This window comes from Gobio gobio, assembly GCF_949357685.1.
Source record: "Gobio gobio genome assembly, chromosome: 23".
NCBI classification, from domain to species: Eukaryota; Metazoa; Chordata; class Actinopteri; order Cypriniformes; family Gobionidae; genus Gobio; species Gobio gobio.
The window spans coordinates 27,407,561-27,421,616 of record NC_137119.1 but is presented as its reverse complement, the minus strand read 5'-3'; the positions used below and the strand labels follow the sequence as shown (position 1 = coordinate 27,421,616).

At 37.7% G+C, this 14,056-nt stretch overlaps 1 protein-coding gene across 2 annotated transcripts in view; it reads right to left on the bottom strand.

Annotated features, from left to right (window-relative positions):
• Positions 1-3,757: 3,757 nt before the first annotated feature.
• Positions 3,758-14,056, bottom strand: part of pkia (cAMP-dependent protein kinase inhibitor alpha) — a 48,386-nt gene continuing 38,087 nt past the window's right edge. For both annotated transcript variants that reach the window (XM_079806153.1, XM_079806152.1), the window contains exons 2-3: positions 5,138-5,315; positions 3,758-4,745 (exon numbers count right to left, since the gene is read on the bottom strand). In XM_079806153.1, coding sequence (XP_079662279.1) covers positions 4,663-4,745; positions 5,138-5,288 — 234 coding nt within the window. In that variant the 5' untranslated portion in view covers positions 5,289-5,315 and the 3' untranslated portion in view covers positions 3,758-4,662. The remainder of the gene's footprint in view (positions 4,746-5,137; positions 5,316-14,056) is intronic.

Sequence of the window (14,056 nt, the reverse complement as noted above, 5' to 3'; positions counted from 1 at the left end):
AGGCAGCAAGTGAATATTGTGTCCTCAAAGTACATGTGTTAGAAGCAGGAAAAATGGGCAAGTGTAAGGATTTGAGCGAGTTTGAGAAGGGCCAAATTGTGATGGCTAGACGACTGGGTCAGAGCATCTCCAAAACTGCAGCTCTTGTGGGGTGTTCCTGTCTGCAGTGGTTAGTATATATCTAAAGTGGTCCAAGGATGGAAAAGTGGTGAATCGGCGACAGGATCATGGGTGGCCAAGGCTCACTGATGCACGTGGGGATCGAAGGCTGGCCCGTGTGGTCTGATCAAACAGACAAGCTACTGTAGCTCAAATTACTCAAAAAGTTAATGTTGGTTCTTATAGAAAGGTGTCAGAATACACAGTGCATCACAGTTTGTTGCGTATGGAACTGCATAGCCGCAGACCAGTCAGGGTGCCCATGCTGACCCCTGTCCACCGCCGAAAGCGCCAACAGTGGGCACGTAAGCATTAGAACGGTATTCCCTGGTGGCTGTGGCCTCTTTAAGCAGGATAATGTGCCCTGCCACAAAACAATAATGGTTCAGGAATGCTTTGAGGACCACAACGAGTTTGAGGTGTTGACTTGGCCTCCAAATTCCCCAGATCTCAATCCAATTGCGGAAATCCGATCCATGGAGTCCCCACCTCGCAACTTACAGGACCTAAAGGATCTGCTGCTAACATCTTGGTGCCAGATACCACAGCACACCTTCAGGGGTCTAGTGGAGTCCATGCCTCAATGGGTCAGGGCTGTTTTGGCAACAAAAGAGGGACCAACACAATATTAGGATGCCTGATTGTTGCTATAATGTTACGCCTGATTGGTGTATATTGCATGACCATTTTTAATGTGCTTTTTGTTGTCATTTTGGTGCTTGACAGCTCTAGTCCCCATTCACTTTCATTATATGGAAAAAAAAAACAGCAGGAAATTCACCTTTTATGCTCCACAGAAAGTCATACAGATTTTGTTTAAATGACATTAAGTAAACGATGACAGAATTTTTGGTTGAACTATCCATTGTTAAATGTGGTTTGTAGTTAGGTTTTCACAGATTAAGCAACAGTGTATTTGTGTGCGTGTATGGGTGTGTGTGCGAAAAAGAAGAGAGAGAGAGATTAGAAATGATGGTATGACACTCTCCCATCAGGACAAAATCCATCACTGTCAGAGGTAGCATACTAAGAGTAGCAGAGCTCCAAGACCACAGATTCAATTTCACTCCCTTGAGCCATTCAGCCCTGCCCACACGTACAGACACCTTCCGTCTGAATAATAGCTCTGCATAGATTTGAATTTTCACTCTGCACTCCAGAGCAAGGCCACAGTCCAAGTCTAACTTTTGGAGTTTTGTTCTTACACATCCCCCTTCCTTCTCTCACACCAATATATGAAAATGTAAACAGCTCATTTGTTACAGAGAGTTTGTGCAAATTCAGCTACAGTTTCTATGCATTGGAACGGCATGGAAAATATATTTTTTAAGGAGTAACTTCATGATTTCAGTCATTTTAGACCAACATTGTCTACTCAGTCTTCCTTCCTGTCGCACAAAACACCTCTCCATGGGAAAACAAAGTAGCTTGCATTACTTAAAAAAAGTAATCTGATTATGTAACTCGCGTTACTTGTAATATGTTACCCCCAACACTGGTTGTATGTTATAATTCATGCAGGCCCATGATTACATCCACAAATGCACCTTTGCTCTTTGGTTTCCAATCAAACAGCAACTATACAGGGGGCACCAGATGCCACCTCTATGGAGTGTGATTGAGTAGACAGACACGCTTGACAGATTTGGAATTACAACTGGAAAATGATCAACATTTTAAGGCTGTGGTCCTGTCTGCCTTTAAACCACCTTATGTCTCTATTGCTCATGCACTTGGGTCACAATTACATAACTGATCTCTCAGAAAAGCCACATGGATTCATTGGTTGTGAAAATTGGCTGAGAACTGTGAACTCCAGTGTGCTGTAAGCTGATTAATGATTAATGTGCGGCTCCGCCACTTAAAAGGCAGAAAAGGTCAGTGGCTCTGCCAAAGGGTTTGAGATCTCAAAATACTTACTAAAGGGAGGAAACGTTGGTCTTCCCATAGGTTTTCCCACCAGCAATTTATTTCTTCCTGCTATTTGGTATTAATAAATTCCTTTTAATCATGTGAAAGGAAATTGCATTGCCAAATATCGCCATATATTAAAAGGGCCATTCTCAAAAAACATCTAAAGACACATCTCTTCCAGCAGCACCTGACCAATCAAGAATAGCACTTATCATTCTATTCATTTTATGTCTGTCTAATTTATTTAAAAATAAAATAAAATAAAATAAATAAAATTCTGTCCTGTGTGTTCTGAGCTAGATTAACTGAGACTTGTTACAGCACTTGAATACTGTTGCCCTTGACTGTAGTTGCTTCTATTGCTCTCATTTGTAAGTCGCTTTGGATAAAAGTGTCTGCTAAATGACTAAATGTAAATGTAAATGGATAGTTCACCCAAAAAATAAAATTCTGTTATCATTTACTCACCCTCAAGTTGTTCTAAACCTATAAGGTTCTTTGTTCTGTTGAACGCAAAAGAAGATATGTTAAAGAATTTTGGTAACCAAACAGTTTCTGGTCCCCAATGTGTCCATAGTAATTTTTTCATACTATGGAAGTCAATGGGGCACATCAACTGTTCATACAGGTTTGGAACAACTCGAGGGTGAGTAAATTAGGACATAATTTTTTACAAAAAGAAGAAAAAACTGTTACTTTTTTTATTTAAATGCAGCTATAGTGATATATATACACTATAATTACATATAACTGGCTTATGAAAAGGAAAGAATATAAATCTCCAAAATGGATGATGTTCACTGGCTTATTAGGTGGTGATGTTGTCTCGCTTATTAGGTGGAGCAGCAAATAGATTTGTGAGTGAACAGTGCCATCCAGTGGAATATCAGCATCACTGTCTTAATCAGAATATAAGTTAGTACAGAGCATGGTTGTAATATAATGTAATATAATATAATATATAATCATTGATACATTCAAATAAATTAATACATTATAAATAAATATATTCAAAAATCGAAATAAATTGTTAAAAAAATAAAAATCATCAACCAAACCAAAATCATCCCAAATATTAGTACTACCATCTTAATCAGTTGGTACAGAGCATAAATGGTTGTTGACAAATATAATATAATATATTATAATATAAAGTAATATAATAGTATGATATAATATGATATAATATAATTAATATATCAATTATATAATATTATATCAAAATAAATTAACACATTAACATAAATAACATTACGGGGGGATCTCCTCATCCACCACCAATATATATATGGGGATGAGTAGGAGGCCATGATGGACAGGGGCCAATGCCCAAATTTGGCCAGGATGCTGGAGTTACACCCCAGCTCTTTATCAAAGGACATCCTGGGATTTTTAATGACCACAGAGGGTCAGGACCTCGGTTTAACGTCTCATCCGAAGGACGGTGCTTTTTACAGTATGGTGTCCCCATCACTATACTGGGGTGTTAGGACCCACACAGACCACAGGGTGAGCACCGCAGGCCTCACTAACACCTCTGCCAGCAGCAACCTAGTTTTCCCAGTTGGTCTCCCATCCAGGCGCAGCCCAGCTTAGCTTCAGTGGGAAACCAGTCTTGGGCTACAGGGTGATATGGCTGCTGGCGCATATATAGTTATAGTTTAAAAAAAAACTTTTTCCCAAAGACTTCTTGAATTTATTCACATTTTTGTGTACCCACAAATGAAAATATCAAATATATTTATGCAAAATTGAGGACATAGAGCTAATGATTGGAAGACAAAATATGGGCAGAGGTTTGGTAAGGCAAGCTCTATAGAACAAATTTTCAAAGGGGTTAATAGGCAGTGTCAGTCAGACTTCAAATCAAGCCAGATTTCATAATACGATACAAATTTTCATCATTAAACACACAAAGTAGCATCACAACACGCTGCAAATGTTCGGATCACACATTTGTGGGATGTGAACAGTTATACACATATTCCGTCAAGAGCAGTGCCATGCAAAACCATCAGAGACAGTTTATCAGAATTCAGTGAGTGTTTAACAAGAGTGCAGCACTTATATTATGTGAATATACCAATGTGTACCCAGTGAAAACATAAACTGAAGATATCAAAGACATAAAGCACAATTTAATACAAAATCTGATATTACTATTACAACACTACACCTATAAAATGACTGAATTTTAAGTGCGTATTAGCTGCACTACTCTAGCAGTTATTTGGTGAATCCAAAATCACAAGTTCATTGGGTGTTGCTCATCTCCCAAGTGTGTCTTCATCATTCTAATGGGATTACTTCCGACTCAAATCCCACCAGTCGCTCTAGGTACCTACCAACTAGAGTGGATTTCTAAGTAAAAATCAGACCTACATCAGCTAAAGTAGCGATCACTGTAGTAAAACAGCAGCGCTATGATTCTTAAGGCCCAGCCTTTCACAGTAGCTTCCTCAAAGCAAAGTCTCTTCCATCCGGATCCTTCAGAGAGAGGGATGCTGCGCTATTTTCACTGTCAACCCCTCCATGCTAATAAAATCAGCCACTAGAGGGGGTATTTCCTGATTCTCTCACTGAAGTCTGTTATGTTCCTTCTCCTTTGCCCTCTTCCTGCTTCGATTCAGAGTCAGCCGAGCTCTGGCTTTTCTCTCCATCATTCCCTGTCTCTGAGAGCGAAAAAAGAGTTTTGTTAGTGAAAACAGAAACAAAAGACAGATGGTTTTAATAAAACTAGAGCTGTTGTCTGACAAGAGCGGATACTTCACGCCCTACGGCACGGCAAGATGTTTAGCAGTCGCTGCTATGCTTTTTCACAGGGATGCCCTCAGCTAACAGGCCTATATTTGATAAAGCACATCCATGTTTGTCTTGAGCTAAAAACTGGTGTGGGAAGCCACTAACAGGCCCTCTAAACTCTCTAGTTTGCCCAAAGCAGGCTTGTCTGATACATTATTCATGGTCAGCCTGCCTCTCAGTGCCATATTACATTACTGCAGTGTTTTGATGACTCCATGTTCTTTCTGAAGGAGCACCAATAAGTTAAGGGGACTTTAATCACCTGTTTTGCTGATATTGAGCTCAGACAGAGTTTGAGAGAGTCCACTAGAGTCCAGCCCGCCAGAGCTTCCCAGTATCTCGTGCACAGCATTGCGTCTGCCGGTCCTTGCAGAGGCGATGAAGTCTTCATATGTCACCTCGACATCAGTCATATCTAACGCGTTTCAACATAGCAGTACCTGTGACAGAAAGAGAGGGTTTTATTTGGACAAACAAAGATTTGCTGTGACATGCATATAAAAAACTCACGTGACTTTAAGAAATAAGCACACTTAATACCTACTAAATGAAATCTTGTTTTTCCTTGAGCGCAAGGAACACAAACAATACTATTTAAAATGATCTTTTAATTATAATGTATTTAATCAAATGATGTACTGGCTTACTACTAGACATTCCCGTTTTACCGACCATGATGCATTTTTTTTTTGTCAATTAATTTTTACATTTGATTATAAATATAGCGTAAATTATGTTTTATTATTTATATATATGATTTTTTGTATTTTACATGTTTTCATAAATGTTTAAAAGTTTTTTTAAATTTTAAAAATATTTCTTTGCTAAAGTTTGCACTAGATTTCTAGATTGTTGCATATTTTGTAAAAAGAAAATATGCAACAATCTAGAAATTATACAGCTACAATGTACACTACCATTTAAAAGCTATTTTTCTTAAAGAAATTAAATTTATTATTCAGCAAGGATGCATTACGTTGATTAAAAGTGACAGTAAAAGACAGTTATAATGTTTCTACATTATCGAATAAATGCTATTCTTTGAATTTCCTATTCATCAAAAAAATCCTGAAAAAAATGTATCATGGTTTTCCACAAATATATTAAGAAGCACAGGTGTTTGCCGACCCCCAAATCATGTGACATTGTAAACTTGCAAAATTGCAAGGTGTTCAATAATAAATTTTCCTCACTGTATATATATATATATATATTTGTAATAATATTTCTGTTTTTACTGTATTTTTGATCAAATAAAAAAATCTTTGAATGGAATCTTAGTTAACATTATTAGCTGGGACCAAAGTAACAAAGGCTACCATCAGTAACACGCTACGCCGCCAGGGACTCAAATCCTGCAGTGTCCCCCTGCTTAAGCCAGTAAATGTCCGGGCCCGTCTGAAGTTTGCTAGAGAGCATTTGGATGATCCAGAAGAGGATTGGGAGAATGTCATACGGTCAGATGAAACCAAAATAGAACTTTTTGGTAAAAACTCAACTTGTCACGTTTGGAGGAGAAAGAATACTGAGTTACATCCAAAGAACACCATATCTACTGTGAAGCATGGCGGTCGAAACATCATGCTTTGGGGCTGTTTTTCTGCAAAGGGACCAGGACGACTGATCCGTGTAAAGGAAAAAATGAATGGGGCCATGTATCGTGAGATTTTGAGTAAAAACCTCCTTCTATCAGCAAGGGCATTGAAGATGAAACGTGGCTGGGTCTTTCAGCATGACAATGATCCCAAACACACCGTCCAGGCAACAAAGGAGTGCCTTCGTAAGAAGTATTTCAAGGTCCTGGAGTGGCCTAGCCAGTCTCCAGATCTCAACCTCATAGAAAATCTTTGGAGGGAGTTGAAAATCTGTGTTACCCAGCGACAGCCCCAAAACATCACTGCTCTAGAGGAGATCTGCATGGAGGAATGGGCCAAACTACCAGAAACAGTGTGTAAAAACCTTGTGGAGACTTACAGAAAACGTTTGACCTCTGTCATTGCCAACAAAGGGTATATAACAAAGTATTGAGATGAACTTTTGTTATTGACCAAATACTTATTTTCCACCATAATTTGCAAATAAATTCTTTAAAAATCATGTGATTTTCTGGGGTTTTTTCTCATTCTTTCTCTCATTGTTGAAGTGTACCTATTAGGGGTGTAACGGTACACAAAACTGACGGTTCGGTACGTACCTTGGTTTTGAAGTCACGGTTCGGTACAAGTTCGGTACAGCAGTTTTACAAAATTGATTTTTATTTATTTTTATTAAACAGTGGTTTACTGAAAAAAATTGTGTCTGTCCTTAAATTAATTCAATTATAACTAAAAGTTTCTTAAAGATAATGCTGTAAACTATATAGGGAACCCTTACTTACACATTGCTATTAAAGATTAACAACTAGCCTAAATTCAGTTGCAATTTATTTTTAGCTCAAGCTTCACGTAAGGCTTTTGTATTAACTTCTGAATCTAATTACAATTTTTTTTTCTCCAATTTGTTGTTGAAATATAATCAAAATATACAGTGGCTGTCATTTTCATGACAGATTTATTTAAACATACATTAAATAAACAAGACATCACTAACAGGTTAAGTGGAATATGAATATAGGCTAATATAGTGCATATATTTAGAGAGTTAAAGGAGCTGTATGTAGGACTGTGGCCAAAACTGGTACTGCAATCACTTTCAAATTACTGTTGAGCGGTGTATCCCCTCTCCCCCTCCCCCTGACTCGAGGCTGCCAGATAGGCTGCAGGATCCAGCAGGAACGTAGGCTGCTACAAGGAGCTTTCAATGGCAAGTGACGAGTCCTACACAGTACGTTTTTTTCTTTCTGTTAATTATGTTTATGCTTCAAGAGCGATGTTTTGTGAAGTAATTATGAATCGCAATTTACTTATGGCGATTAGCCAAATATAATCGTAAATATGAACGCTCGTACATTCCCACATGAAAAAATACTATAGTATATTATAGTAAAATTACAGCAAAACTAAATAACATTAGCAATGGTCTTACAGGTCAGCAGCATGTTTTGTCCACTATATATGCGAAGAACGAATGAGGAATATGAGGTAACGTTAGGCTACGGTCTCAAATACGTTTTCACATTGCCATAATAGGCGTGCTAATGTTGTTTTCCTCAGCGTCCCAGCATAATGACAGAGAAACGGGCTCTGATAATGCATTACTAATGTTAGCAATGACGACTCGCCGTTTTTATTTACCAAACAATTCCTTAACGTTACCTTTTCAATTCAATGACCCACCTCCTCCATCTGCGCTAACCTAACGTTACTTTGCACGAACATGCATAGCTTTGTTCGACTGTCATGAATATTTGAAATGTCCATTTACATTAAGTAACGTTACAAGTTAGCCAAACATAGATGAACCTTAACGTTACCTGTCCAGGAGAAAATTAGCAATGTTGGCATCAGTCTTCAAATTATTCTCCGTTTTCAGCCATCTACATCTTTCAAAGGCATCTCCTATACAAATCCTTGTTTTATTTCGGACACTGTCACAACGTTTTTCTGATTCATAACGAGGTCGTTTAGGTTTCGTAAAGTTAGACATTGTTTATCCAAAAAGTTTGTAGCTGCAGCTGTGGTAACTAGAGCAGAGCTGGCAACCCCGATGCCGAAACACTACTGACTTCGTGATTGGTAGACAGGTGGAGGGTGGGGCTTCAGGCATGACACAACATGTCAACATCAACATCAGTTGAGGGCTATGAAAATGACAATATCTTGGCCGGACAACCCTTGTCAGTGATATAAATATTTGAAATTAACATGATTTCTTAATGTCTAGTGACATATCAGGGCCATTTTATGATTAATTGAAATACATTTCTTACATACAGTTCCTTTAATTTCTCTAGTAAAGTAACAGCTGTGGACACTTAATGACTGCCTGAGAAAATGTTAAATGTGATGCTACGTGACATTGTTTACAAGCTGTTTTATTGTCTTTCCACTATTGAAACACCAATTGAGCGATTACACGACATATGATACATTTCAGTAAGTTGTAATGCATCCTCAACACACCTTAAGAGATGTTATTTTATGTTTATCCTTTGGGAAGAGATGATCGTGTTCACTCGCGCGCCGCTGCTTGAAGTTGAACTGATGCATCTATACAGCGCCTATACAGTCACGTCACTTTAAAGAGCGTCAAAACGGCATTTATGATAAAATGAACTGAATACTCAATATGTTCGTGTGGGAACTCGGATTGAAATGTGTTTTGTGCTTACAACAAGACGACTGTTAACTGTTAAAGACTGCACCCGGAAACCGTTCGGTACACGCGTGCACCGAACCGAAAGCCCTGTACCGAAACGGTTCGATATGAATACATGTACCGTTACACCCCTAGTACCTATGATGAAAATTACAGGCCTCTCTCATCTTTTTAAGTGGGAGAACTAGCACAATTGGTGGCTGACTAAATACTTTTTTGCCCCACTATAGCTTTTTAAGGACTATAACAAATGGCTGGTAGGGACTACACAAGCTTCCTCCTGGGTTAGTGACATCACTAACCCTGAAATTTACATAAACGCTGGCGCTGTGGAGCGTGTTAATAAGTTAAGTGTATTTGATCACATAACGTCGTCGTCTGCCTTGCAATGTTTGTAATTACTTAGAGATGAACATTGAAAATGAGCTTACAAAATGGAGTTACTTCTGATAAAATTAATTAATGAAATGGAGTTTGAGAAATCACATCAAATCTAAACACCAGTCGAATGAGGACAGCTGTCCAGTCCATCACTGCATTCACGAGTGCAGGTAAGAGCAGCTGTTCCCCGATTGAGAACGAGATAACGTATATGATAGCAAAATGATCTCAAGACAAATGCTTCCTTTTAGGTTTTGTCGAGGGTTTAAGAACAGAAAACACAATGCTGTTAGAAACTTCACTTAACACCGTTATCTAGGCTCCTTAGTCGAACCAACTATGAACTGGGACAAGCACTGGCTCTGAACTAGCACCCGGTTCATTCTGGTGGAAAAGGGGTATGTGTGTCTCTGCAACGTCTGTCAGCAGGGCTTGTTTTCTTACCCGAGAATATCATCATCCACAGGATATTATTGTTTTTCTTAACATTATAATGTGAAACTATAAACACGATAACCATATTCTGACCCGAGTGAAGGCTATAAGTAGGTTCTGCACGATAACTGGCACGCTCTGCTTTATTAGTGTTTTTTCCGCTCGCATTGCTTGAGCTTATAATGCTTTTGTTCTTTAGGCCTATATTTTTTTGTTTACACACATTGTTTAATGTTTTGAAATGAATGAAAACCTTAAAGGTCCCATGGCATGGGATTTTTTTAATTATTTTATAATGTTTCCTGAGGTGTACTTATATTGTTAGTATGATTTTTACATCATAAAATGTCATAATTTAGAAATAAAAGGCATTTTTTCTATACTGATGTTTGCCCTCTGGCTGAATGCCCTGTTTCAAGGGGCGTGTCTGCTGTGAGACTTCAGTAAAAATGCCCACTGTTGTGATTGGCTGACATCTTTGCATTTGAAATGAGGGACGTGGTTTAACGAGGTCTACGAGGCACGAGCCTGCCAGAGAGACGGATGGACCGGAGTTCACTTCTCATCAGTTCTCTTAGCACGTCTTAGTTCAGTGAACTGCTGTAGTTACTAGCATATACTTCAGGATATTAGTTTATTTCTAGTCGGAGGGACTGTCACTCATGTCAGAAAGTTAGTAACTTTAGTAAATTATGGATCAGCGCTGACTCGAGACGCAGAAACTCACGACTGTATGCACATTTTAGAACAGATAGACACGACGAGGACGTACAAAAACACTGACTCACAAGATAGAAAACACGAAAACACCGTTCTGTCGGGAGAGAGAAGCCGCAGCGCGAATAATAAAGTTCTGTGTGAACTTGTATAATTAGCTACACATCAGAAATCACTGATCACAGATCAGAAGGCACTGAAAAAAGACTTCTGTTTTCATTTGTACATCCAAATACTGAGAAACTGCCAGCATTCACTCGTTCACAAGCCATAATCTCTCGAGGACAAATATGCCGCTCGCATGGGCGTGCCAGATTCTCTGGGCGGAGGAAAGGGAGGTAACCGTTCCTGTTATGACATCATAACAGAAAAATTCAAGATCAGCTTGTCAGGGCTGTCATTTTCTCAAAGGCAGAGAAAGACAGCCAGAAATCGGTTTACACCCATCAAAATTTCTAGCCACTTGGGGACAATATTCAGGCTAGGGGAACTCATGTTAATGTTGAAAAACCTCATAAAATTAAAATTTCATGCCATGGGACCTTTAAGATAACGTAAGCTTGTTGTGTATTACCTAATTATAAGTTTGTTCAGAAATGGTGACGAAAACTTGATGAATTAAAAAAACCTGTCTTTCTCATTTTCTCAAAATAACGTTTAAATAACCAAATATTCGAATATTCATTTTTTTATGAGCCCTAATATTCGAATACAATATTTTGGAAAAATGCCAATCCCAATCTTGAATCTCTCCATCATTGTCCAACTCCGGTTTGAACATAAAAGGCTGAACAGTTTCATTGCCTGTCTGCATGAAGCTCCGCCCCATGAGCAGCAACTCATTTGAATTTAAAGGAACACACAAACAGCGCGTTTTTGCCAAGCAGCTTTCTCTTGAAGCCAATATGGAAGTGACTTAAACTGTAATTCATCGACTGGCCGCTAGGGGCAGTGGAGCAGAATCTCATTGAGCCCCATGTTAAAATGGCCAACTTTACAGCAGAAAAAAAAAACATGTTTACAGCCTGGTACAAATTGTGATTTTGTTCTATATATCTTATTTTGCCCTTCATGACAACTGTGAGGGGGTATTTTTTTATAACTCATTCATTTACATTATATAAAGCCTTAAAGTTCTGCATAATTAAGGGCGTGGCCACTTTGAGTGACAGCTGGATTGCTGTTTGTCTGCTGTCTGTTAGTCACACGTCACCTTAGCTCCGTCCACGTCCCGCCTCTTTCCCCATTTTCAGTTATCCAGGAGTGACGCGCGATGACGCGCTGCCAAGATGGCAACGGCCAGCTCGACCCTACTTTATGCTTCAAAACAATTATGTTCTATTATGCTCAAAAATTATGATTGAAGGTGTCCAAATTGAGAAAGTAAATGAGAACAAATTCTTGGGAGTTGTAATGGACAATAATTTATCATGGAAAGCCCACGTTAGACATATAAAAACAAAAATTTCGAAATGCCTCTCAATAATAAACAAAGTGAAATATGACCTTGATCAAAATTCACTACGTACATTGTACTGTTCCTTGGTACTCCCTTACCTCACATATTGTGTTAAGGTGTGGGGAAATACTCACCAATCCACAGTTAATCCAATAATTATTTTACAGAAACGTGCCATGCGAATCATCCATAAAGTCGGTTTTCTAGAACACACTCATAATTTATGTCTTCTCTCCAAGCTCTTGAAATTTCCTGACCTTGTAAAATATTATACACTAATCATTTCATTTAAAGCATTTAACAATTTATTACCAAGCAATTTGCAAGGCTTCTATACAATCAAAGAGAGAACTCATAATTTAAGAGGATATGGAAACTTTAAATTACCTAACGTCCGAACCACTCGTAAAAGCTTTTGTGTGTCTATACGTGGTGGGACGGTATGGATTTTTTCTTACCGCGGTTGAAAAGCAAGAAATTCCCGCGGTTCAGCGGTAAACCGCTTTAAAGGGCTCCCGCTCGACTTTCGCGCACAGCCGCACACGCACACACCAGCGCAGGCAATTGAACATAATAAGGAACATGTTTATTTTACATTTATTTTTTCACGTTTAGAACAGGAACAATTAGAACAGAAATGGAATGATATCTGAAAAAAAAGTGCTGGCAAAACGAAATCTAGACTAGGCTATGGTTTACATCCCAGCCTTCATATTTTGCTGAGAGAGCAGATCAGATCCCGACTGACAGATCTGAAGATGGAACAGCATAAACAAAGACAAACAAACACATTTATCGGTATTGATCAGTAATATATATTTATTTGTTTATTTATTTCCAATATTTTTAATTTCAGATTACAGTCGTCGTCATCAAACAATCACTTAAACTATAATGACTTTCGCGCACACCCGCCCATATAATATAATATATTATTTATATTTATAGTATTTATATTTTTATATTAGGCTACATATTTTTAAATATTCAGGCTATTAATTTACATTTACAATTTAAATCTTGTGTGCGCTTTTGTCTCAGTGGTTAATGAAGAATAACGAAGGCTCAAGGCTATTTAATTTAACAAAGTGTAGTCACTCGCTGCTCACACTACCTTGATTGTATATTATGCTACTTTTATTATTTATATTTATTTTTTATATTTTATAACATTTACATATATTATTTTACGTATCTCGTGTGGTGTGCGCTTTTGTCTCAGTGGTTCAAGGCTATTTAACGAATACTTTTTAGGCTAATGATTGTAGGCTACATACACACACATACATATATATATATATATATATAGGCCTATATAGCCTATGTTATTTATATTACATAAATAATTATATAGGCTATATATATACACAATTATTTATATTTGTTATTTATATCACATAAATAATTTTTACATATTATATTATTATATTAGGCATATTTTACATATTTATATTAATTTATATATAGGCTAGGCTATGCCTCTCGTGTGCGCTTTTGTCTCAGTGGTGCTATTTAACAATGGCTATTTAATTTAACAAAGTGTCGCTGCTCACACTAGCCTACCGTGATTGTATATTACTTATTATATATATTTATATTATATATGTTTACATATTCATTTTAATTTATATATCTCGTGTGCGCTTTTGTCTCAGTGGCTCAAATATTTAACGAAGGCTATTTAATTTAACAAAGTGTCGCACACTAGCTACTGTGATTGTAAGCCTGCCAGACGGATATCTTTTTCGATAGCCTTTTAATGAAATTGGAATTTCAGAATCACATAGCCAACTTATATTTAATTGCCTACAATAGATTATTTATTGATTATATTGAATGAAATTTCGCAGGCACAGCTTATTTGTAGTCAATCTTTCCCAAACAGAGTTGGAAGAGAGTTAAAACTTACAGTACTAAGGCAGGTCCAGCTCA